Below are 27,287 nucleotides of genomic sequence, written 5' to 3' on the forward strand. Positions count from 1 at the left end.
GAAGGAGATCAGGTTGGTCAAGCAGGACCTCCCTTTCATGAACCCTTGCTGGCTGGGCCTGATCCCTTGGTTGTCCTGCACATGCCCTGTGAGCACTCTCAAGACAAACCGCTCAATGATCTTCCCTGGTACAGAGGTCAGGCTGACAAGCCTGTAGTTCCCAGGATCCTCCTTCCAGCCTTTCTTGTAGACGGGCATCACATTGGCAAGCCTCCAGTCTTCTGGGATCTTCCCTGTTAACCAGGACTGCTGATAAACGATGGAGAGTGGCTTGGCAAGCTCCTCCGCCAGCTCTCTCAGTACTCTCGGGTGGATCCCATCAGGCCCCATAGACTTGTGGGTGTCCAGGTGGTTTAACATGTCCTTAACTGCTTCCTTCTGGATTATGGGCGGGTTATTGTACTCTCCATCCCCATCTTCCAGCTCAGGGGGCTGAATACCCTGCGGATACCTGGACTGGCTATTAAAGACTGAGGCAAAGAAGGCATTAAGTATGTCAACCTTGTCCTCGTCCTTGGAGACAATGTTCCCCGCCATATCTAGTAGGGGATGGAGATTCTCCTTGCCTCTCTTCTTGTTGTTAATATATTTGTTGAAGCATTTTTTATTATCCTTTGCAGCTGTGGCCAGACTAAGCTCTAGCTGGGCTTTTGCCTTTCTAATTTTGTCCCTGCTTGACCTAACAAGATCCTTGTACTCTTCGTGAGTTGCCTGCCCCTTCTTCCAGAGGTGATAAACTCTCCTCTTTTGCTTGAGTCCCAGCAAAATCTCCCTGTTCAGCCAGGCCAGTCGCCTTCCCCGCCAGCTCTTCTTACGGCACATGGGGACCGTTTGCTCCTACACCTTTAAGATTTCCTTCTTGAAGACTGTCCAGCCTTCCTGGACCCCTTTGTCCTTCAGGACTGTCTCCCAAGGGACTCTCTCAACCAGTGACCTGAACAGGCCAAAGTCTGCCCTCCGGAAGTCCACGGTAGCAGTTTTGCTGACCCCTCTCCTTACTTCGCTCACAACTGAGAATTCTATCATGTCGTGGTTGCTAAGCCCGAGAGGGCCTCCGACCACCACATCTCTCACCAGTCCTTCTCTGTAAACAGCAGGTCCAGCAAGGCACCTCCCCTGGTGGGCTCACTCACCAGCTGTGTCAGGAAGTTATCCTCCACACACTCCAGGAACCTCCCAGATTGTTTCCTCTTTGCCGTGTTACACTTCCAACAGATGTCCGGTAGATTGAAGTCCCCCACAAGAACAAGGGCCAGCGAATGTGAGATTTCTGCCAGTCGCTTATAGAATGTCTCATCTGTCTGTTCGTCCTGGTTGGGTGGTCTGTAACAGACTCCCAGCAAGATATCTGCCTCATTGGCCTTCCCCCTCATCCTTACCCATAAGCACTCTACTTGGTCTTTACAATCATTGATTTCTATGCAATCAAAACACTCTCTAACATACAGAGCCACCCCACCACCTCTCCTTCCCTGCCTATCCCTTCGGAAGAGCTTATAGCCTTCCATTGCAGCACTCCAGTCATGAGAAGCATCCCACCATGTTTCTGTGATGGCAACTACATCACAGCTGTCCTGCTGCACAATGGCTTCCAGCTCCTCCTGTTTGGTGCCCATGCTACGTGCATTGGTGTAGATAAACTTGAGCTGGGCTATCGATTTCAACTCTGACATGCCACCCCTAGGCTCTACTCTAGTGAGCCTGGTTTTATCCCCTCCCCCCTCCAAATCTAGTTTAAAGCCCTCTCGATGAGGCCTGCCAGCTCATGAGCAAGAATCCTTTTGCCCCTTGGAGTCAGTTGCACCCCATCTGCTGCGAGGAGGCCCGGTGCCGTGTAAACCACCCCGTGGTCAAAAATTTACTCTTTAGTGAAGGACAGATTTTAGGAAAAAGCTTAAAATGGCTTTCACAGACCTTCATTTTATGGCTTCTACAGATGTCCCTTCTCTTGCTTTGAAAGCTGGTCTGTTACAAACAAGTGTGTTAAATGTCAAGACACTGATTCAACTGCTTGGAATATATGTCAGCCCTTATATAGTAGGGTTTTTTTTTTTTGATTTGGGGTTGTTTGGGTTGGTTGATGTTTTTTTGGAACATGCATACACTTTCGAAGGTGAGATGTCATGCAAATTCTTATTTCCCTATTAGGTTTTGGGGATATTTTGAATAGGAAATACTTAATCCTTGGTTTCAGCTCACTCTTGCTCTTTTTATTTCTCATCTCCCCTTCCCTTCCTCTCAATTGTTGTCACTACCAAATTATGGAGGTTGCGCTTCTGCTTCTACAACATGCTGTAGTGTGTAGTTAATTAATATTGCACCATTAAAGATAGCCATTAATTTATCTAAGAAGAAATACGCTTCATCTGTAGAATTAGTACTTTTCAAGATAGGTAACATCAGCACATAAAAGGAACAGAGTTTTAGCTGGTGTGAATTAACATTTTCAGCAAAATTATTGGAGCCAGCTTGAATTGGAAAATGGGCTGAGTTTGTGGGTATATTTTCCTTTTTATATATTAACAAAATTTAGCACTGAGCAGAAATCTCAGGCTGTTTACAATATGATTTCCTAGTGCAGTCTTATCCTTCTTTGAAGAGTTTATAAAAATTTCTGTTGGTTTCAGTCAAGCCAGCATTTTCTTCCCTAGCTTCGTGTGGTTCCCACTGAAGTCAGTGAGAGTTTTGCACCAGGAACAACAGTCCTTGCCAGAGGACATTCCAGCAGAGGGTACATGTGATGAGTTCACTTCTGTTGAAGCTGGGAGGTGGTAAATATGGTGTCCTCCTCCTGCGTTCTTTGGTCCTTGCAACACTTTCCTCTCTCCCCTCCCTGGCAAATGTCTTGCTCAAATTTCTGTCACTTTGTTCACATTCAAAAGTAGGTCCAAGACTTTTGCAGGCTATTTTCTACTTGTAGGCTTCTCTCTGATTGATGTCATGACTTCTATTCACTAATGATGTAAAAGCTTCTTATCAATCAATCCCATATTATTTAATATTTTCTCCCTTTTCTTCTGTTGGATAAATCTTTGTTGCATTTGAAGTGAGGCCAGTATTCCTGATCCACAGCCACCGTATTTTGGAGACAGCTGTGCCTTGACGGTGTCTTATTGATTTCAGCTGTAACTGTAAAGCAAACTCTTGCTTTCCTCAGAAGCCTGAGGTCATTTGCATTATACTTAAGCCATTGTGTAATATGCCAATCTGTGGTATAATTCTACCTTTGTAAAATTCATAAATTGTTTAAAACAAACAGACAGGAAAGTCGTGATCAGTAGGAGCTTGTTGCCGTTGAGCACCGTTGTGTGCCAACTGCTTGCACTAGAATGTTGAAAAACACCTCTGTTAAGTCTCTCTAACAATGTTCAGCTTTTTAATGATCATGGTGTAAAACCTCACAGTAGTATTTTTTTGTTGCTCTGTTGTTAGAGGTTATTAACCATAGTATCTAAGCAGTGATGGTTTTGAAGAAAGGAGGGTCAAAGACCAAGTTGGGCACCTTGCTGGAAGAGACTCTTAGGAACAGGAGTGGACATGGGGAGGCCTGCAGGCATGGCCATGGTCCTGTCTTCTAAGAGGACATGACAGCAACGTTGCTTGTGTGGCTAAGTAAATAGAGGGAAGGGAGAGGAACTGACTGCACCGTGTTAACGCAAGAAAGAACTACAGAGGGAATAGAGTGGCTTAATCTCAACAACAATACTGCTACAAGAATAACTTTTTATAAATCCTCCATTATCGAATGCAACAGTGTTCCTTTAAATGTGCAATTGTGATAAAAGTATTTTGGAAGCACTATTACTTGAGGCAATTCAGAAAGCCCTTACTGCTTTTTGTGTCAAGTAGGCTAAGCAGCCACAAAGTGATTTTTTAGCAATCTTTTATTTATGAAGACCAGCCCAGGTGAAGCAGGAGGCATGTGGGCAGCCCAGGTTTAGTGCTGGGGGGCAATGGTCAGCTTTGGCAGTGTCTTAAGGCTGTCTTTGGCAGTCTTAAGGCTGGTTGGCTGTTTCCTATTCCTTCAGCCTTCCCAAGCTTTCTACTGGAAGGGCTGATGGTTGAGAATCTTCTCATTTCCTTCTGATACCTTTTCATGCCAGTTCTGTCAGCTTATTCTCATTATTCTTTTGGACAACCGTTATTTATCCCTTAATGTCTTTCTCTGTTTTCCCCGCGCCCCCCCCCCCCCCCCAGTATGTTTCCTTTCTCTTCCCCCCATCACTTGTGATCTTTGTGTTTCAGGTTCGACTTCATTTCCTCTAGTAAAACAAGCTCTTCACTCTCCTTCTGATCCTAGGTGCCTTGCTTTGTACCAGTTCTGTTTTTAAATTTGAACCCAAGAGAACAAGATTATACAGATAACCCAGATGACATGTTACTTTTAAAAATACAATTATATTAAATACTCCCTTATTACCAGGTTCTCCTGGAAATATTTTGGCTGAAATACTCCAGAAGTGCATTTACTTTTTTTTCTGTGTCATACCATATTGACATGAACTTGCCAAACACTACTACATCCAGTTTTTAAATTATAGTATAAAAGAGCAGATGCAAAAAAATCTAATAATGATTGTAATATTTAAATAGGGGCATTCTTTTGGATTTGGAATATATAGGCTTTTACTCTATTTTTCTCCAGGGGTACTACTTTTAGAGTATTAAGTCTATGGAAGGTGTTCCTTTAGTGAGCAATGCTTACCAAAAGTAATTATTCCGAAGGAGAAAAGCTGCTGTCATCACACTGATCCTCTGCTGCTTCTTACAGTTTTTCCCCTGTCTTAATTCCACCCCATCCAATAAATCCCAGCAATGCTTTTTATTCAAGGTTCTGATTCTTGTAGGTTATAACCTGTGGGAAACCACATCTACTGTGTCTCCTTTGAGGTCTGGGAAATTACATGATGGTAAAGCTGGCTGATAACCATGTTACGTGCTGGTGGCCCGCGTCTCTCCGCCACCCTGACTGCTGAGAGCAGTGTGCTCTGTTTCATGTGCTAGGACCTTCTTTTAGTCTTCTGTAAGCCAGAGCCCTTAATTCTTCAGGAAGCCATGGCAACTGTAGATGACAATTTGGTGCAGTCATGTTATTTGCTGTAATGTGGGCACTGAATTATGCTACTAGCAACACGATTATTTAATTTGGGGCATTTCTGATTGTAGAGCATGTGCAGCTTTCCATATATGTGACTGAAGAAAAAACCAGATATTAAGAGAAGGAGGAACTCTTTCAGACCTGTCACTTCTTCAAACACTGCCCTTCAGGTGTTTCCATTCTCTCTGTTTCTGTGATTCTGCAATTTAATCCCTCAGCCCATTTTTCTGACACATTGCTCCCTGCAAAGCAAAGGCCAATGCATTGTCAACTCCAGTTTTGAAAGTTCAAATTTACATTTACTGTCTTGGGGGGATATTGTCTGGCCTGATTCTGGCATACTCCTTGTATCCTCAGGTATCCTTCTGTAACTAACTCATCTAGTTCCTCCTGCACGTAATGTTCTGCTCCAAAGGTTTTCCTTAGGATGGTAACATCATTTAAATGTTGTAGACCACCAGGCTGTCTCCTATTGCTTCAGCTTGTTTAATGAAGGTGGGCTGTAATCTTTCCTTAAATAGTAGACGATTTAGTTTACGAATACATTCGCTGTAGTTACTATATTCATAATTTTTTTTATACATGGAGCCTCAGTATCTCTTTCATCTGTGTACAGATATGAGAAAGGGGGGGGAATGTTTCACAGTGTGTGTATGTATTCAGGACAGATAAAACTGGAATTGTTGCTGTCTTTTCCTCAGACTTCTGCTTTGAGCCCTGTTTCCCATGGTCTGTAAGGTTTTGCTGAGCTGGAGTTGTTTCCCCGGGAGTTGCCTCCGGTGCCTGGCTGGCTCTGGCTTCTCCTCTGACCAGAACAGCTGTTTGCCATAGGTAGGCCAATGGAAAAATAGATTTTGTTTACTTCAGGAATCCTGGTTTATACACTTAAAGTGTTTCTGGGTTGTGCATCCACAAGCTTGTCTAACTATATTGCACTGTTTCATAGTGGATAGTATGTCATCCTAAAAACCTTGCTTTGCATACATCCTGAGACTTATTAGGGCAACGCTTTCTGAATAATCCCTATTGCTGCTGTAGGTGTTGCCAGAAAAAAAAAAACAATGTAGATCAAGCAGAAAAACTGTAAAATTTGTGATGTGTCCATCTCTTGAATGTTGCAGGTAGTTTTGGTCACCCTGTAACTGAGCAATACAAGGTACAGGAGGGAGCAGCAATGATCAGAGGTGGGAAGTGGCTCCTTGAGGAGAAGAGGCTGGGTTAAGGCTCAGCAGATCTTACGGGTAACCCCATGCTGGGTAGACACTTAAAGCAATGCAAAACAAAGTACACCGGAGAAGAAAGTACACCAGAGCTGGCAGAGCCTTGCAGCAGGGCTGATAGCTGCCCGAGGAAGGCTTGTTGGAGCCTTCCTCAAAGCCCCTCTCCTCCTCTCCGCTCTTCCGCCCAGCTTTCTGCCCGCAGGCGCCACCATTCCTGCTCCGGCAAGGCAGGATGGACACTCGACAGCTGACAGTAAACACGCCTGGTGGCCTCGAGAGCAGCCTCAGCTGCTGGGCTCAACTGTGCGTCTGGCCATGGGTCTGTGCGGGGCTTTTCCATGGCTCCAACCTGCTCATGGGGGCAAAGCGCTCCTGTCCAGCTCTTTTCTTAACCTGGCACGTGCTACATCTTCCTTGCTGCTCTCCCTGAGACCAGTGCTTGGTTCTCCCTCGTGTTCCTCATCTGAGGAGATGGAAATGACCTCAAGTTGTGCCAGGGGAGGTTTAGATTGGATATTAGGATGGATTTTAGGAAAAATTCCTTTACTGAAAGAGTGGTCAAACATTGGAACAGGCTGCCCAGGGAAGTGGTGGAGTCACCATTACTGAGGGTGTTCAAAAAATGTGTAGACGTGGCACTTCGTGACATAGTTTAGTGGGCATGGTGGTGTTGGGTTGATAGTTGGACTTGATGATCTTAAAGGTCTTTTCCAACCTTAATGATTCTGTGATTCTATGCTTCTATGATTCTAAGATTCAGAATTTGTCTTTAAGTGACACACTGTCTTTGTCTAGATTTTCCTCGATCTTTCTTTAAATATATTTGGAATTTGTCGTGTTGCAAAACGGTTGTGTAAGTGGTTATGGTTACAAACTTTATTAATTGGATGTTGTCTTTGTCATTGAAACAATCTGAATTACAGTTTTACATTCCACTGTTTTGAGGAATTTGAGCAGCTTTAATGCATATCTGGCTAGATATTACCTTAAAAAGAGTTAGCTGGTAATAAGGCTGTGATACATGGGGATACAGGCCAAACTGTCATCCCCCCACAACTGTTTATTTTAGCAAAGAAATTTTGTTGTTGATATAAATATCAATTTCTACAGCAAAATGAGCTAAATTTGGGAAAGGACTAATGAACTTCATAGACACTGTACATGTGTCTAGTAAGGAAAGATCTCTATGATGAGTCCTTCAAGTTAGTTCTCCTTTACACAGGTGGACCTTGCTACAGAATAGTTGTGATTATTATTTTTCTTTTCATTTTTTAAAATCAAACTAACAACTTCTGTAAATGCATGTCAAACTAATTTTCTCTACAAGACCTCTTACAAATGACATATTTGAATTTATAGGTAGTTGTGTATTTAGAAAAGTTTATATAGAAATTTTTTATTTTGCTTTACCAAGTTCTCTTAAAAGTACTCCTTCACTTGCACTAAAATAGGCAGTGATCGAATAGGTAGTTATACAGCTTGTGCAGCTGAAGGCTGTTCTGAAAACTAAGCTTTGATTTTACATGCCAAACCTTCATTTTTACTGTGTTTTTCCCCTTGTTTTTCTATTTTTTTAACTGATCCTTCTTCCTAAGACTCTTGACTCAGATTCAAGGATTCCGTAAAAATTGTCAGTAAATTATAGGTGAGAAAAGAAAGCAACTCAGAATTGCTCTGGGGACCTGCAGCCTGCAAGTGGACACCAATGACAAAATGGTCTGTTGGAGATGCTCTTGAAATTAATCTTACACATTAGCATGATAACACGAAGTAATGAATTAACCCGTTTCCTCATATTCTTCTGTGAGCTCTGTTCTATACGTTCAGCTTTCTCTTGAGCCATGATAGTGACTATAGTTAAAGATATTTATCTTTCAAGGTATGAGTGAGAATTTATTTCAGAATATAGAACCAAGAGCTCTTGTGGCAATAAGAGACAGGTGAACACTTGCAACTGCGTGAAGTACCTTGGAAATGAAAGCAGCTTATGCCTCATGGATGCACGCTGTTTACAGATGTCATGGTTTAACCCCAGCCAGCAACTAAGCATGAAACAGCCACTCGCTCATTGCCCCCCCAGTGGGACGGGGGAGAGAATCATAAAAGTGAGAAAACTCACGGGTTGAGATAAAGGCAGTTCAACAGGTAAAGCAAAAGCCGTGCACGCAAGCAAAGCAAAACAAGGAATCCGTTCACCACTTCCCATGGGCAGGCAGGTGTACAGCCATCTTGAGGGAAGCAGGGCTGCATCATGCATAATGGTCTCTTGCGAAGACAGATGCCATTACTCCGAAAGTCCCCCACCCCCTCCTTCTTCTTCGTCCCAGCTTTATATACCAAACATGATGTCATATGGTATGGAATATCCCTTTGGCCAGCCTGGGTCAGCTGTCCTGGCTGTGCCTCCTCCCAGCTTCCCATGCACCCCCAGCCTGCTCGCTGGCAGGTCAGCAGGAGAAGCTGGACCATCCTTGACTACTTAGCAACAACTCAAAACATCAGCACATTATCAACATTTTCTCATCCCAAATCCAAAACATAGTCTCATACTAGCTTCTGTGAAGAAAATTAACTCTATCCCAGCTGAAACCAGGACAGCAGAATACAAAAAGGTGTTTTTAACTTCCATTAGAGTAGGACAAAAGCATCCAATAGTTTAGCATTTTCCAGAATCACTCTAATTCCCAAAGTGTCCTATTTGTGATGGTTTCAAACGTCATAGAATAGAAAAACACAAGAGCTTCGTTCCGCCTAGTTATGTTCTAGAAATACAACAGAGTGAAGCAAAGTCATGGCAACTGTTGATGACAGTGATGAGGTCATGAAGTTCAACAGAGAGAAGTGCAAAGTCCTGCATCTGGGGAGGAACCACCCCAGGCACCAGTATATGCTGGGGGACACCCAACTGGAAAGCAACTTGACAGAAAAGGGCCTGGGGTCTTGGTGGACACCAAGATGAACGTGAGCCAGCAATGTGCCCTTGTGGCGAAGGTGGCGAATGGATTCCTGGGCTGCATTAGGAGGAGTCCTGCCAGCAGGGACGTGCTCCTTCCTGTCTACTCAGCACAGGCGAGGCCCCACCTGGAGTGCTGTGTCCAGTTCTGGGCTCCCCAGTACAAGGGAGACAAGGACAGACTGGAGAGAGTCCAGAGGGGGACTGCTAAGATGATGAAGGGACTGGATCATCTATCCGTAAGGAAAGGCTGAGAGAGCTGGGGCTGTTCAGCCTGGAGAAGACTCAGCTCAGGAGGATCTTATCAAGGTATATAAATACCTGAAGGGAGGGTGGAAAGAAGACTGAGCCACGCTGTTTTCAGTGGTGCCCAGTGACAGGACCAGAGGCAGTAGACACTAACTGAAACACAGGAGGTTCCTGCTGAACATCAGGAAACACTTTCTTTTTACTGTGAGCATAAAATATATCCTTAGAAACTTGCTGCTTTGTGGAGCCTATTGTAGTATATAAATTGCTAGTTCTTAATAAGATCTTAAGAGCAAAAATGAGTGTAGGACAAGGGAAAAATAAAGTAGGAATTTGTCTTATCAGTTCTGGTCTCCAATTTGTGGGTTTTTTTGATTAGGAGTCACCTAAGTTTGGAGCAAAAGTCTGAGGAGGTGTTTTCAAATAGTCTGGTAAATGCTCTGCCATTGAGACAGACTTGCAAAGGGTGACTCCAGGTTACCCTCATTCCTCTGGGCTGCTGAGCTTGTACGGTGTTTCTAAAAGCACAGGAGAAAAGGTTCTTTATATTATTGTAGTACAATGCAAAACTCTGACTTACAGGCTAGAACCTTCCCAGAAGAGTATTTTAAAACTTCGGCTAGGATAGGATACCAGAGATACATTGGTGCTTGTAAAAGGCTGCTCAAATCCATAATGGCATGGTATCTGCTTAGAATAGCTCAGGAAAACAGCCTTGCAAAGAAAGGAACTTCTAAATACTATCTTTTTTAAAAAAACCAAGCACCACCACCAACAACAACAAAAAGAAAAAACACAGAAACACAGAACAAGAAAACCTTTCAGCATTTATTGAGATAATCACCGATTTCAGCAGGTGTTCGTATGCCTTTCTGAGCCTGGACTGATTATGTGTATCTGAATGGAAGTCTGCCTGCACTTCCTCCAGACTGGTACCAGACATGCCCTTAACAGCTGCTTGAGATAGTGAATTTGAAGATGGCAATCCTTTTTAAAGTATTCACTGGGTTCCTTTTTTACCTAGCGATGGGAAATTTCCTTCATCTCCTTGCAGTAATACGTGAGGTAAAGCGCGGACTTTCTTATTGCTGAAGCTATTTCCATGTCATTTATCGAGACGCTTGCACTTAATTACAAGCTGTGAATTGCTCATCAGGGGCTTGGAGGTCACCTCACCCAACAGTTGATGCAGCCAAGGGAAGGGGCTGTGCAGCCACTGGGCTAGAGATGCACGGCCTTGTGCCAAAATGCTGCCGGGATCCTCTGGGTTGTTGCATATTCGTAATTCAGTAGTACCCATGGTAAGAGGAGGTCTGCTCTGTTACACCAGCCTGTTGGTGGGATGTGGTGGGTGTTGATGTATTTGTAATGGAGACGTTAAATGCGGTATTTTGTTTGTATCTACTGTGGACCAGCTGAGATTATGTATTTACTGGAGATTATAAATCAGTGTTTTATTTGTTCCTCCAGACAGACTCAAAGGTATTTATTCATCCCTTTTCTGCACAGAACTCATTAAGTAATGCATGGGAAAACAGCTGTGAGTCTTCATATTTGCAAATGAGTTTCGGTCCATTAAAGTTCTGCTGTGAGACTTCAGTTCCTGAAGTTTTAGGAATAACCTATGGCTGATTTGCCATATGTAATAATCAAATGTTGCGGATTTTCATTTGTGAGGGGGAGCATCCTGCAGGAGAGGATTTGGCTGAATATGGAAGTGGAAGTATGGTTATAGAAGAAAGAAGACTATGGAGATACATATATTTATTTAGTTCTAGACTTACTGCTGAACAACAGACCTAATGGCAGAGCATCTAACATTTGGATGACATTTTATCATCAGCGAGGACTGCTTTCTCATAGATAGTTGAAACAGTGCCCACCTTGAGAAGATAAGCTTTCTATGTAGCGGAACTCTGCTTAATTAGGTCAGCTGGAAAAGCAGTAGACAAGCTTTCGTGGAAAGATGTCCTTCAACAGGCAAAATATAATCACACAAAAAAAGAATTGCATCTAATGTAATTTCTAAATGCCCTGAAGCATTTTGCCTCACCTCCTGCCACAGCCACAGGAGGATGCAGGTCTCTGGAGTTGTGTATGTTGCATCTGCCAGTCCCACAGGGACATCTAAGGTACCCTAGGGCATCAAAATGATACTATATGTTTATGTTTGAGCAACTGAATCTTATCCTCTTCAATTATTTTAATTTACTATTCTTTTATTTTACTCTTTTATATAATATTATTTATGGAAGTTAGCCTGAGTCTACATGCATTGCTGAAAGGAAGTTTGTCTGAAATTTGGTATAGTTCCAATTTCTTTCTAAAGAATCTCAAATATATATGCTGGCTGCTGGTAATAGTCCCCTTTGAAAGCTCACCATTTCCCATTGCTTTTCTCAGAAATTTTTATTTTTCTCAGAAATGAATAAGCACTGAAGACAAATTATGCCGTGTAAGTGCTCAGTAAAAAGCTAGTTGTTACTCCAATAAAAAGTGGGATCAAAAAGTATCTTGGAAACTTGTAACATACACTTTAATCCTCCATCTCAACATGTACAACATGATTTAAAAATTTAAGCAATTCAATGAACAGGAGGTAATGGAATTTGGACATGGGACACTAACCACCTTCAAGGCTGTTTTAAGTCCTGATCCAGACGTGGTTTACTCAGTAGCAAAAACCTCCTACTGACTTTTGTGAATTTTAGGTGAGGATTGTACAGCCTTAAGTCTGGTAACTTTCTGTACTGTTTAATACCTGGGAAGACACTGAGACTTGAGTAATCTTGTTGTCAGGGCTATATTTGTAGTAAGTGACATATAAAAATAAATATCCACGTGGTTGCAGACCAGAGGTGAAAGATGCATACTGTCTGCGTTGCCTCTCTTTTAAACAGGAAGGTAAGCAGTTCGTAACTGTCATTAAAACATATTTTGACAGAAGTGGGTTGCAGGAATGGTCATGCAAAGAGGGAATTTTATCTAGCAGGGATGCGACTGTTAGATGATGAGATTCGTGCCCTCCACTGCAGTCAGAGGCGGTTGTAGAGTGGTGTTTGGAGTGGCGCGAGGAAGATGGGAGGAAGCTGTCCTGCACGTTATGTGAGCAGCTGGGCTGAAACCTGAGGTACAGAAGAAGTACATGTTTCTCAGCTGCCTCATGATCATCACCGCTGTGCCATACCCTTGAGTCAAGGAAGAAAAGACAGTTCCAGTGCTAAGAAATTACTTCTATCTCAGTGCTTTTTCAGTCCTTGGCCCCAAGCTGGTGAGGTTGTCCTTTACCTTTAGGAGTGTTTTTATGTGGTGCAGTAGCAGATTAACAGAGAAATGCTGGACTAGTGCAGTCTTCTCAGCTTTGCACACCCAAGTAAGTCTACTCAGTCTGTTCTGAGCAGGGATATGATTTTTTTGTGTGGCAAACGGAATATTTCTGCTATGAAGTTTTCATGCCAAGTCTCTACTAAAGAGGGTAAGATTCAATTGCTCGAACATAAGCATAGAGTATCATTTTGATGCCCTAGGGTACCTCAAATGTCCCTGTGGGACTGGCAGATGTGACACAGAAAACCCCAGAGACCTGCATCCTTCTGGGCCTGTAGCAGGAGGCAAGGCAAGATGCTTCAGGGCATTTAGGAATTATACTAGCTATAATTCTTTTTGTCTGTGTGTGTGTGAGTATATTTTGCCAAACTAGAGTTTTAAATGTGTTCCTGCTTCTCACCAGAACAGGAAAAAGAACAGACTGCCAAATCACTAGTTCCTGAACATTTTGAGTATCTTACATTGGATGCAAGAGCTTTTGTCTCTTTGCTCCCGACACATAAAATAGGTAACATATGTCATTTTACATGAGAAAGGTACTATACAAAAAAATCATTGCTCTTTGTAAACTGTTTAGTGCTGTAGTAAACCCATGATAACCCCACCCCACAAGGAATTAATTCCAGAATTATTATTTAAAGTAATTTGCAATAGTGACTGGTAAAGAGTCCCGCTCGCTGAGAGATCACAGTTCATCCTGTGCACTGTATGAGAAAAAGGGAGAGCGAGTATTTATTTTGGTAGGGCCTCCTACCAGGTTCAAGCAGTGAAGCTAAACGAGCCCTCGGTAGCTCCGTCAGGCGGCGTGGCTGTTGTACTGGGATGCAAAGCGGTGCTGGAGCCCTCTGGGTCCTGTGCTACCCTGTGTGCTTAGGAGGAGGTGCTTGGGGCTTGCGTTTGGGGTGCAGTGATTTCCCTGTGGCTCCGGAACAGGCAGGAGGCAGGGGTGTGGGAAGCGTGCCCTGGGGCAGTTGGGGTCAGGGGTGCTTGGCTGGACGTGGGGGACCCCACAGCAGAGAAAACCAAACTCGGGGCAGAGAGCGATGTCGTGGTTGATACTCAGTTGGAAATGGGAAGGGGGATGCGTGTCCACATTATGCTTTGTAAATAAATAAATACAAAAATTTATTTATTTATAATATAAATAAATATAATTATATTGAATAAATTAATTCTTAAATAAATATATTAAATATAGTAAATAAATTAATATATTGAATAAATTAAATAAAAAAAAAGAGAGTGAGTAGAGCCTGTGGCAGTCATGTATTTCCTTACTCAGTCTTTTTGATCCTGTCATACATTTTGTACTGGAATACTTAATTGGCCTCAGTAGATCTTTCCAGAACTGCGTTCCCGTGTACAGGGCAGTACAGCACTTCTTCCCACCTCTGTTGTATGACCCTGGCAATGATTCAGTTCTCCCTTTTAATTTTTTTTTATATATGTGCATATTCTTAGCCTTTTCTGTGTTGAGGGTGTCTTCAAATTTTATCAAAATCTTCTTAATTAGTGAAAACATTAAATGTAACCATGCTTAAATAAGTCATTGAACTTAATATGGACCAATAGTTCAGCTGTCAGCAGTGCCTGTTGACATTTCCCCCTGCCAGTTTCTTTTCCACCTTTTAATTGTTACAGTAAGTTCCCTTTTCTGCATTTTAGCTGATGATTCTCTGACCTGGTAACATTTACTTTACTGTATTCCAGTATAATTTAATCTTGTCTAATTTGCAGTTGATAAATCAGTGTTGTGCTTTACCCGTTTTGTCTCCCCCACCTTGTATTTCTGCAGCTTTAGACTTTATTATATCAACCTTTGAATGAGTCTGTGGTTGTCAAACTTGATCTACTATTTAACTGTCTTTTGTAAATAGATTAAAGCTGGGATTTTCATGCTCCAGCCTAAGCAAATATCCAAAATGTGACAGTTTAAAATTAAAATCTTACCAACTTGACATGTTATTTGTACTGATTCCGAGTAGGTGGTGAGTCAGGTCCCCTGTAATTAAAGTATGTAATGCTCTTTCAAGTTTTTCCTGATATACAGTGGGATGTGGTGGTTTTCACTTCTCTCAGTAGTGTCCGTGTGCTTCTCCTTACCAATGACAACTGAGGTAAAGTGTTAATATGTCTTCTAAGTCATGCTTCTGTGCTGTTTTCAGTCTTTACCTTATTATGGCTTCTGAGCATTGTCCCGGTGTGTATCCTGTCCCATTCCTTCCTGAAGAGGTTAGGGACCCTCTCTTTTTCCTGCATCCTTTAGTTCTCTTCATAGGGTCTAATTCAGCTTCATTTCCAGCAATTTGTATTTTGCACTTTCAGACCAACAAATGTAGCATTTTTATGGAGCTTTTAAACTCTGCTTGCAGGCCGATATAGAATAAAACTGATCAGTTGTACTGCCTGTTTTCTTAAGCTATTCTTTAAAACCAGGTACCTATTTTGTTTATGTGATTTTTTAATTTTTCTTAAAGACTTAACATAAGTTTAATTTTCTAATTTTTAAAAATTTGCTTAATTTGTTTACAAACAGATTGTTAACCACTCTTGATTCTATTATATTAGTAAAGTTCTCCACTCAACTGCATTAAAAAAGCATTTGGAATGAAGAAATAAGCACTTGAAGTACTCATGGTAATTGAGGCTCTTAGTAAGAATTATAATCTTGAGTTTTGAATTGTTTGGAAAAAACCTTTTTCAAGTTGTTTTCCCATCCCAGGAGATTTAAAAAATACAAACCTGTCACTTAAAGGGCAAGTGAAAACTTCCATTAGGAGATACTCTGCATATTCTGGCTGAGAATTATTAAGTTATCTCAGGCTCCAGTTCAGGTTTGGGGCTTGGATTACATCCCGTACCATGCAGTACATTGTGTTTTAGCAGTTGCATTGCTAAAGTGGGAGAACATAAAATAAAAACTATCAACAGAAATTAGTTTGGGGGCCTTTGACCTTTGATTTGAAAAATGATGTTGGAATAAAATTTATCAGCTTTGTTCAGGGAAATGTGGGCTCTGAATGGATGGATTCAGTCTGAGGGAGGGACAGGATCCAAACCCACGGTGCCTGCCGGAGCTCAATCAGCCAGGATGCAGTGCAATCTGCCTTTGATCTAGCCAGGCTTTTGAAAATGTGCTAGACATGATGCCTGAACAGTAGGCCTGCTGAAGTCTCAGCAGGCTTTTCAATTAAGAACCAAGTCTCAAACTAGAAAGCATTGAATTAAATAGATGAATTCTGAACTTGGAGGAAAAACTAAAAAATTTCATCTTGGCATTCATTTGGAACAGAAGGCATCTTGAGGACATGGGCAGACCGAAGGCCATTTTGCAGGAAAAAATAATACTGCTGGCATCTTTCTCCTTCAGCTGCATGAAAGTATCCTGTCTTGAGAGTAAGCCCAAAGAGCTAGATGACCTCTCTTTACTGCCTTTCCCAGCCTTTTCCTGAAAGAGCTTTGCTCAGGTCACCCTCTGTAGCTGCTGGTTTTACATAATGAATATTTGAGGATGTTGACAAATTTGTTTCAGTTGATTTTAAGGAAAATTATCAAAGTCAAGTTGTATCTGAAATCTGCTGGTGGTTGAGTAGATTCGTATAAATTGTACTGGATAGTGCAGCACCTTGTGCTCTTCACCTACACCGCAGTGGGGCTCTGGCAGGTTAAAACTGCCTGGCTTCTGTATGGGGGACTTGCCAGAGGGGTCATCGGTGCTTTGCGTTGGTGGGGATACTGCACATGGCTCTAGTGTTTCAGGTTCTTGATGGAGGCTTCCAGCAGATCACTTGCAAGGCAATAGAAAAAGTACTTTCTATTTCATGGACTTGGGAACAAGACTGTCAGTGTTTCATTTGAACATCTGTGCTCAGTTAGCTAATTCATAGTGGAAAACACTATAATGTGTTATTCTTAGTTACACTACCATAGAAGCAAAGAATGTCTTTAAAGTCGTGTTATTCACTGAGAGAATGGTCAATCACTGGAACAGGCTCCCCTAAGGAAGTGGTCAAGGCACCAAGCCTGTCAGAATTCAAGGAGCATCTGGATGACACTCTTAGTCATATGGTTTAGTTTTAGGTAGTCCTGCAAGGAGCGGGAAGTTGGACCTGATGATCCGTACGGGTCCCTTCCAACTTGAGATACTCTATGATTCTATGATTTGTTATACTTAAATTAGCATGGAAACCAGCTTAAGAGGTGGAATCAATGGTTGCAAGAGGAAACACTCATAAGGATAACCTCACTCCAGTTAGGCAGATACCTTGTTTGTTAAATTATATAGCTGTCTTTCATTCTAACTGCATTGAACTGTGTATGTCTTCTTTTCTGAATGGACATGAAAACTGCCTGAATGTGTGTTAGTTGTACCTGTAAGGCAAATGTTGTGTTTTTCGAAGTGGAAGAGGCTTGTGGTGAGTCCTCAGCCTGACTCGGTTGATTCACAGAAGCTGTGAAATGCTGAACAGTCTCTGACTGCATTACACCAAGAACCACTAAACTCTGCTAAACCGCAGATTAGCTGAAGTGTTACTGGGATTTTACCCATACTATGACTATTAGAGGACTGAGACAAATAAATTTTTTTTAAGATCAATTAGATTAGATGAAGAGACAACATGTGAGTATATGTAACTATATAAAAATAGTGGTGTACAGCTTCTTAAATCTAATGAGTGATACTACTGTGAGTGGGGGTGACTTGTAGAATATGTATTTGAGTATTTATCATGTTTTTACATGTATAGATGTTGAAGCTGAAGGAAAGAAAAAACGTGTATTGCTGTTTTCTGGCTTCCCTACCTCTCTCTTTCCGTGCTCAGTCAGTTGATGGCTTGAATTCTGTCTTCCTTGGCGCTTGAGTAAGGTGATCTGAGGGGGAAATGTTCAAACTGCTTACTAAGTTCAAGCAGAAGAAATCACTCTGCTCACTGACACGATATGTTGAATCATGAAACGTTACAGCATTTCCCGTCACAGCTATTTTTCGTCCTAGTATCAATATGGGAGAGTATTAATGACTTGTATTTGCATCCATTTGCAGGAATCCCGGTGGCCTTACTTATTTGGAGCCATCATTGTTCCTTCATTGATACAAGTCGTGATTCTGCCTTTTCTTCCTGAGAGTCCTCGTTACCTCCTACTTGAAAAACATAACACGAGCAAGGCAGAAAAAGGTATGATGTGTTACTTTCCTGCAACAATAGGTGTTTATTGTAGGGATGCAGGCTGGAAAGTAATACTGATATCACAGTAAAAGCTGAATACTCCAATAGGAGAGATTCTCTTGGTAATTGTTTTTCCCTCACCTTTTGTGTGTGTGTAAATATAACTGTTGCTTTGATTTTTTTTATAAATTAAATTCTCCAACAAACTAACCTAAGTATGCATGGTGATACAAACCTAACTACATCATCCTGCTGCTGTGTGTCAGCCACTGTATGCAGGGTTCATTTGGGAGTGAAGGGTGGTTTCAGTCTTCGTGACTCTCCTTTACCTACAGTCTTTGCAGTTTGGCTAACAAAAACACTGATTCTGTTGCTGGGTTTTGTTAAGTAATCACTGTGTCTGACCCTATGCTTCTGTAACTCAATAACCTTTGTAGATCTAATTTAATAAACCTATTTAACTGAAAATTTTCAGTGCTTCCATATAGCTTGTTTCAGTTTCACAGACACAGACCGGAATAATTTGTTCTTACTTTAGATTCTATGTATAAAAGAATTTGCTTGTGTGATCACAGCTGCTGTATACTCTGCCCCAGTAAAATCACTACAGTCAGTTTTAAGTTCCAATATATCATCACATTATGACTGAGAGAATGTTGAAAATTTGTTTTTGCTTACTATACGACAAAGGAGGAAGGAGTCTGATTATAATACCAAAATGTTTACAGAACATAAATGCGCTTTAAAAATCATTCCTAAAAACTTCATTAGAATATAACCCTTAACATTTTCAATCACTAACTAGTTGCTTGCTAAATTACTTGCAAAGTGCGAATCAGCCCCTGAAACGTAAATTTAATAATCTTTTAGCATGAAATTGATGCAACTCACTCTATCCTGTTTTTCTTCTACTATGAAATGAAACACTGGCCTTTTTTGTTCTGATGAGCACTCTGAAATAGAAATGACACACTAATAAAGAAACTGCCATGTTGTCTCAGTTTGGTGTTGAATGAAGAGTTTTGTAAATGTTGGAGCCTCAGACATTTAGAGATACAGTTCAGTGTTTAAAAAAAAAAAAAAAAAGAGCAAAACCAGCAAGGTTTTGGGGAGAGTACTTTAGCTTTACAGAGTCAGCAGAGATTTGGTGAGGCAGAGAACAGCTTTTCCAGGGACCGTGAAGGAGAGGGCTTGCCTGCCAGCTGTGGTCAGAGCACCCATCAGGGACACAGTGGTGAGCAGCTTGGGGCTGGCTGTTGGGTACTAACTTCTGCAGCACCACAACTGGGCTGGGAGGAAACGCATTTGGGTGCCAAGTTTAAGCTGGCTCATTTCTACCTGATAAAATTGTAGATGTATTTCCAGAGCTACGGCTGGCAAAGAGTCTGCATCTGCAATGCTATAGCATAATGTCACACTTGTTATAGGGATCTATTGAAAATACTACCACAGTACCTGGAAACCTCAGTACTGACAGTGAAGCTGGGCGTCTCATAGGTAGAATTTAAAAATTGTAAAAAATTGGCAGTCAAACAACACCACTTGCCTTGAAATTCACACCATTTACTGTTGCTGGTAATGGGCCAGCTGCAGTCTGGGATGTTTTCAGCATATGTGTTCTGAAAAGGGTTTGAAAGCTAAAACCATTGGAAGTAGATTTTGGAGGAGAAGACATCAGGAGAGCAAAGTTACCCACACCTTATTTGGTAGCTGAAAGGAAGTGAGCTTTCGCAACTGGCTTACTGATTACGAGAAGGTGGCTTTCATGAGCCACCTTAAAGACTATAAATTTAGACACTCTGCGAAAAAAAGAGGAGGCAGATACAAAAAACTCTTCAAAGTAGTTACTTATCAATAGAAGGTTTTGGACCTTGTTAATTCTAAAATAAAAATTTAGTACTGAGATATGTTGTAGTACAGAGTGAAACTCATTTTGAGTGTAGTCTACAGAGCTTTCAAAACAGTTAGGGCCCAATGATTCCAGACAGATTTGCAAAGGACTGTTGGACAGTGAGGTCTATACATCCCCCTGAATTTCCCTCCCATTCCTTGTGTATCAAGCAGCCATGCTTCCAGAATAGGCCACCTTGTTGCACGGGCGAGGTAGCCCATAGGATATCAGGTGCCACACAGGTAAGGATGATTGTTAGATATCATTGTGGAGTTCATAATCCACAAAATCCACCTGTAAGACAGCAGAGATCATATCATTTTATAGTTCTGTATTATGAGGTATCTACATGTCTTTACATGTAAAAATACAAGCAATTTTCATACAATTGCACAGCCTTTGTAATCCCCCCTCTCCTAATGTAGATTTGCAAGTGAGTATCTTTGGATCTCTGTTCAGCACGCGGATAGGTGGGGAAAGAGTTTGGCTGATTCACGGAATGACCGGGCCAAGGACACCTGTGGTCTTAGCCCAGTGGGAAGGTTTGGAGCCTTCCCTCCCACCCCAGGGCACGTGGAGAAATCCAGATTAGGCATGATCCAAGTCTCAGGTATCTGGAGTAGTGCAGCGGAATAATGAAAGCAAGTGGGGGGAATTCACAAAATAGGAGAGTGAATAACTGTGAATCAACAATCAAGAAAAGTCATCTGGACGTTAGCATTATCTGCAGAAATGGCGAGGAGGAGCCTGAGTATTAGGGAGACTAGAGGAGTTTGTGGGCTATTAAAAGAACCTACTGCTTGTAAGCCATATAATCACAGTGCAGTATTCTCCATTTTCATGATGACTACAGTAATGATTTTGCATTATTTGCCTCTTAGGTTAAATCTGCATATTAATATCAGAAATGTAGAAGTCTCTCTTCCGACTAAATCCTTTTTCTTTCCCCTAACAGATCAAGGCTATTCATGCAAATATACATTTCACTGTGGATTATATCTTATTGGAGAAATATAAAACTGTTATTTGTAAAAGGTCTGCTGTATTTAAGGCAGATGACTACATTAGTCTTTATAAAATACTCTAAAATGTACGTGCATGTCAAAGCTTCTAAAATGGAGATGACAGCATTAATCTTCCTAATTGTTTTAGAGCAATAAAAATCCAGTGGAATAATGTAGGTCATTGAGTTTCCAACAAAGTTCTGCTTCTGTTTTCATCCCCTCCTTTTCTTCTGTCTTCGGGAGATAAGACTATAACTACCAAAATACAGGCAGCCTCATTCTTTTTTTTTTAGCAGAGATATAAAAGAGCATGATGCCTTTAAGTGCAAATAAGAGACTGAAAGAGGGAGAAGGACCAAGATGTGTTGTGTAAGTGATGAAAAAGAGAAGAGATGAGGTTAGAGCAGGCAGGCATCGTGTGCCAACATAAACCACACCACCACAGGAGAAGCTATTCCATGAACACAGGAGTAGTAGGGCCTCAGACAAGTGATGTCTCCTGAGCTCCTCTGATGGGGATCTACTTGGTTCCCTGGTTTCCCCGTTCTAGAAGTGCAAATGGTGCACTCTGTGGGTGGCTGAGCCGATGTTTGGCTGATCAGCTGCTCGGACACCATGACTGACTGCTGCCAAAAGCAATGTTAGCAGCCAAGCTCTGCTTGTCCTGGAGGTCACCATCCTGTATCTGTGTCCCCGAGACCAACAGGAGCTGAACTATCTCCCACATTTCTCCCTTGCTGCTGAACATGAAAGAACTGATTTATGTGTTGTGGGGAGAGAATGATTGACTGGACCAACAGCACAATCTGTAAAGCTGCTTTGCTCAAGAAGCTAAACATCTGGTAATGGGGAGAGGGTAGAACCATCCCAGCTCCCCTCCCAGGTCCCATAACTAACATTCTCCTCTCGTGATAAGAACAGAAGGGAGAAAAATGCCAGGTATTTAACTGGTGTGATCCTTCTTCATAATGCTCACCAGACAGCGGAGGAGAAATGCGTATTTGAATGGTTGAGGAGAAGAAATTTGGAAGGAGATCATTATTCAGTTGCTAGAGAGCTGTGGGAATGAAGGGTGACAAGGATAGAAAAAGAAAGAAAAAGAAAAACTATCAAAACTTATATCAGGCAGTTTGCCATCCAAGCTGTAGGACGGTAAGACACAAATTTGACATTAGTTGTCTATTAGTTGCATGCCAAGTGGACCCCTGATCTGTGACTGTGGCAATGATGCAATACAAATAAAAACAGTAGTAGTAGTGTGATAAAACGGAACATTTTTATGACTGACAACATTGGTTATAAACACTTTCAGTTGGAGAGTTGGCTCCATACCCTTTTAAAGAATACTGTTACAAGAAAATCTGCATTTTTGATGCAGCTACAGTAGCAAGTCATGTAAATCAATAATGGAATTCATCTGGCATCCCAGCTTGACAGGGAACAAGAATATTGTTATGTCTTTAAGGGTCAAATAACTTAGATAAAATGTCACAGTAACATCTGTTGGTGACTTACAAAATCTGTTAATCTAGTATGTTAAGTCATACCTTAAAACTCCTATGGTTATGAAAGAAGCATTGCAACAGGTATAACGAGAAGTGTAGATTTAAATTCTTTCTGCATATGTGTGCTTTTTTATGTTTCTAAGCATTATAATCTCTGCTTAGAAAAGGAAGAGACAGCCATGACTAGGCTGTGTCTCTTCCACGTAGACTTGCTGGCTTATGGTGGAGGCTCCTTCTCAGATGGTTGCTGACTGCCGAAAGCCGGAGTGATTGTGGTATGTCTGTTTTATTTGTAAGTTTTTCCTAAACCTCCTGTTCTTGACAAAGGATACTTGGTTCACTGGACCTTTGATATAACTCGGTTTACCAATTCTTGTGTTACTTTAGGGTGGCATGTGGGTATTTTGTTTTACCTGTAGATTTGGTTCAGGTTCAAGTGAACCTGAACAGGCCTATTTTGTATTGATAGTCTGTGAAACCAGATGTAAGAACAGGTAAAGATATAATCCCAATCTGGATGATAACTTGCAGAAGATCAGTGTGTTTCTTTACTGACAAGGAGGAGGAGGTAACACATAAGAAAAGCATAAGCCTTTTGATTGCAGTGATATTTACTGAATTGGAATAGAAAATTTGAGATTTATTCTTAAATTTTTCTGTGCCACGTGCTAGTAGTTAATTGATATTTTGGTAGATTTAAATAGTTGTTTATACCTCTACTAGCAAGGTACATCTAAATTATTCTTTTGGCTATATAAAAATAATATTTTTTCATTTTGCTAGGTATTTTTGTGTTGACATGAAGTTACTACAGGGAAATTGCTACAAATCTGATTCAAAAGCATTGAAGTTGGGTGAATCTTTTGCAAGTGCTGAGTCAAAGAGCAAGGCACCCTGTGTGTCTACTGCCCCTCAGAACAGCAGCAGCATTAACAGGAGATGCCTGACTGGGTCCATCCAGCCCAGTATTCTGTCTCCTCTCTGGCCAAAAAAGATGCTGTTTAAGCAGAGCTTAGTGTTAAAGACACTGGATTTAATATACTTAATCATCAGTGAAGTGAAAGCGAACATGTCCGTGGGAAATAGATGACAATAATACTCATGCAGCTTCCTATTTTTTTTAGTTTCTTAGAGGCATAAGACCTACTGCCCAAACTACTACCTGTGACCACTTCTCTCTTTTTGTGCCTCCTCTTGTCTGGGGCTGGCTCTATTCTGTAAATCACACAATAACATTTTGATCCTTTTAAATGTCTTCTCAAAGTTTACATGCTAATTCAGCCTTTACAGTAACAGCTGGTTTCTTTGCACAGCCATGGAAGTACTACAGTGGAAAAAGAATTAGTAATCCCCCATGTAGTTGAGTTCTTGAGTGTCCATCTTCTGTTAATGTAAAGGTTCGATTGGTTTTAAAGACAGTACCGACCTGATTTCGTTTGACTTCTGAACCACTTTCAGATGTTTCACCTTCACTTAGCTGAGATGAATAAGAGCTGGTGGTGTAAATGGAAGGTTTTCCTAACTCCTTTCCCCTTGACTGGAACCATCCGCTGCTTTTTCTATTTATAAAGGCAATGTACCAGCTTTTGAAAGCTGAGCATCTAGGACCTTCTGATCCAAGGGAATTAAAAAGAAATCTGGGAAAGGTCTAAAACTTGCTAGAACTCTAACTCCTTAGATGGTTTTAAGTGTGACATGAAAATAAGACTTACCTATAGAGGGAAGCAGCCAGTCATGGAGGGAAATAAGTCATTGCAGTTGGGAGGGGAATGACTGCTGTGCTTCTCAGTGCCAATAATGCAGGGGTTTAAAATGTGAAATGAATAGAATTGAACATCACACATTGAAAGACCCTGGAATTTTCCCATCTCCCTGTTAATGCAGAATTTATTTCCACAGTAATTATTTATAAAATTGTGATTCTTACTGTCCTGAAAAACTTTTAGTGGAAGAAAGTTAAAGATATGTTGAGCAGCAGGAAAATGTGTTTTTCCAAGAGAACTGAGTGTTGTCTACTCAAAACTATGCATGTATATCGTAGCATTGTCTTAGCATTTCTTGACTTGTTGGTAAGTTTAAGGATCCGTCAAAGTTTCCTAGTGGCATTTACATCTCTGGTCCTAATACCAGGGAGGGAAGAAAAAGAAAGCAGGTTTCTATGTTTTCCTTGACTTGTACTTGGTAATTTTGGTAATTGCAGTTTTTTACTTCCTGGTCCCTCTAGAAATACAGCAAGCTCCTTTCTGCAGAAAAGACAGATTGCTTTCTTTTTACTTGACTGCACCTATATTTCTGACTTGTATGCCCTACAGGAATGCTGAGGATTCTAAGGACAGGAAAAATAAAGAAAATCATGCACTGACCTAATTCACACTGATAGACCAGATGCTTAAAAATCTGAGAGAATCTTTTCAAAGAAGAGTGTGGTGATATGTCTGGTTGTTCTCATCTTTATCTGTATTTTTCTTTATTAGTGCTCCAATAATACTGAGGAAAGTGTAATTTAAGCATGAGACATTGACTGTAACATACCATAGGCACATGGTGTTCTTATTTTACATTTCTTATCGTAGGCTTTAAATACACCACACTCATTTTAACAAGCGTTTAGCATGTCATTTTATAATAAGTGGGCAGTGGCAGAAGGATGAAACTCAGCAGCTTAAATTCTGGGTTTTGAGGTCCCTGTTTGTTAACTCATTTCTGATTGTAAGGCCTACATGAAAAAATAAATCTCATGCTGTTCCTGAAGGATTTAAAAATTCTGACCTCTCCTCTCCCAAGAGAGAAACTGGATATCAGAATAAATGAATGTTATGAATTGACTCAATACCTAGAGGTGGTCAGTGTTCATCCCTTAAAAAATCATCCTTCTCGTTAAGCAGAGTCACATAGAGCCCATTAAGATGCAATAGACGTGCTAACTGCATCTGAAGACCTTGGCCCAGAGCTCAAGTTAGTTCCCCATGCTGCCAGCCTGGGAGCCAGGCAGAGCGCACAGCGTTGCGCGTTTGCTGAAGGGACAGAGAAGGATGTTCCTGGGAAGTCAGCGGTTCACTTGTGTGGCCTATCCCTCACAACATTGAAATGCCACTACTGGGCCTTTTCACCTACTAGGTAAAGTTAGATTTTATAACTTCAAAACCTAAATGAAGTCCAGGCATTTTAATCATGCCTAGTCAGTGTCTTTGGCTTTCTTAACTGTTCAAGTCCTTTCTATGGTCCAGAAGAATGTATACTTCCTGAAAAATGTGGAGGCAGTACTATGCAAAGCTGTGGATAAGAGAAAAATGGATTTGGCTCTCAGGCGAACTAAATCAACTTACTTAATAAAAATAACAATTTTAAGTGACCTGCTGTCTAAAGGATTGTTTTTAGAGTTAGCTGGGTCACAAAGCCTTGTTGCCTGGGTATGTGTAATGTAATTGTGTCTCTGCAGTCATTCCAAGGTGATGAGCATTTTAAACACCTCTTGAAAAGCCAAGCCCTGGGCTGTGTTCATAAGATTGTGACGAAAATATCATCAGCATATATGGTATCTGTAAAGGCTGGTGGAGGTATCTGTTTGTAGTACCTCTTGGAGGAGATGTGAGGTGTAAAGCTTTTATTATTCACAGTGGAAGGATATCTCAGTAACTCACTGATGTGCAATACTGTAATAATAAATGGTATGTTTTTCTGGGGAGACAATTTGGTTGTTTGCTTACGTTTGCCAGGTAAATTCATCCCATGTCTACAGCATTGACAAATAGAAAGTCTTGAACTGCTCTGAGTAGTTCTTTCTAATACTGATCATCTTGACAAAGTGAATTCTTGTCTGTATGCTAGTAAAAACAAGAGACAATATGAAGAGTAATAGCTTTTTCTTTCAAATGTCTGCCTTTTCTTGGTTTAACGCACTTATGTATGTTTTTACATGTTATTACTTCTCTATCCAATCTGTCTCCAGCAATGAAGTCTGCTATATTGTTAGGCTGCAGAAGTAACCAACTGAAATAATGTTCAGAACTGCTTTGCTCTTAAACTCTTTTTTCAGAGGCGTTCTGTGTCAAAACACAGGGTTTTGACTCTGCACTGGACCTTAGGCTATATTGTATATGACATAATATAATGAGAGATCTGGTAGGGTGCCAAGTAATTTCTATTCTTGTTGCAGTTTCTGAGACCAATTGCAGTCATGAGCTAGGTCATACTCGGAGCACAATGATATTGTTGGCAGAATAATAATTAAGTTGTAGCCCATGTATATCTCCTGTTTGTGTCACACATTTCCATTTCTGTGAAACAAGCCTATTATAAATTCACATAGTGCCAAGTGTCTGGCCTAAAGTACATGTCCTCTCTTTGTAGCATTTCAGACCTTCCTTGGGAAAGATGACGTGTCTCATGAAGTAGAAGAAGTTTTGGCAGAGTCTCGAGTCCAAAGAAACACCAAGATAGTGTCGATACTTCAGCTCCTGAGAACCCGCGCTGTGCGATGGCAGGTCATTACTGTGGTTGTCACCATGGGCTGCTACCAGCTCTGTGGGCTAAATGCTGTAAGTGTCCTTCTTCAGGCCATGGCATCTCATGGGGTGCTCCTTCCTTTCTTTTTAATACATAGCACAAGGTTTGTGCTATGCCATTCAGCAAACTCTATGACTTTCTATTTTTGGCTGTTTCTTTTAGTAATGGTTTTGTTACACCAGCATGTGGGAAGACCACAGAGACCTGTATCGTTTGTTGGGGTTTTTAAATAAAAAAAAGGGGGGGAAGCCATGTTACATTAACTTGGAAGCAATACATGAAAAGGTAGCACAGATTAGCAAAGAAACAGTGTGCAGCTTCTGCTTCTGATACTCAGATTCTCTGTTTCTGGTCAGTTAAGGTCTG

The 27,287-nt window shown here is 41.2% G+C and overlaps 1 protein-coding gene across 2 annotated transcripts in view; it reads left to right on the top strand.

Annotated features, from left to right (window-relative positions):
• The window catches only part of SLC2A9 (solute carrier family 2 member 9), a gene marked incomplete at both ends in the record, with an annotated part of 112,427 nt that overhangs the window by 25,412 nt on the left and 59,728 nt on the right, over positions 1-27,287 (top strand). For both annotated transcript variants that reach the window (XM_081999737.1, XM_081999736.1), the window contains 2 exons: positions 17,892-18,024; positions 26,766-26,953. In XM_081999737.1, coding sequence (XP_081855863.1) covers positions 17,892-18,024; positions 26,766-26,953 — 321 coding nt within the window. The remainder of the gene's footprint in view (positions 1-17,891; positions 18,025-26,765; positions 26,954-27,287) is intronic.

Source organism: Phaethon aethereus (assembly GCF_964289735.1).
Source record: "Phaethon aethereus genome assembly, chromosome: 4".
Lineage (NCBI taxonomy): Eukaryota > Metazoa > Chordata > Aves > Phaethontiformes > Phaethontidae > Phaethon > Phaethon aethereus.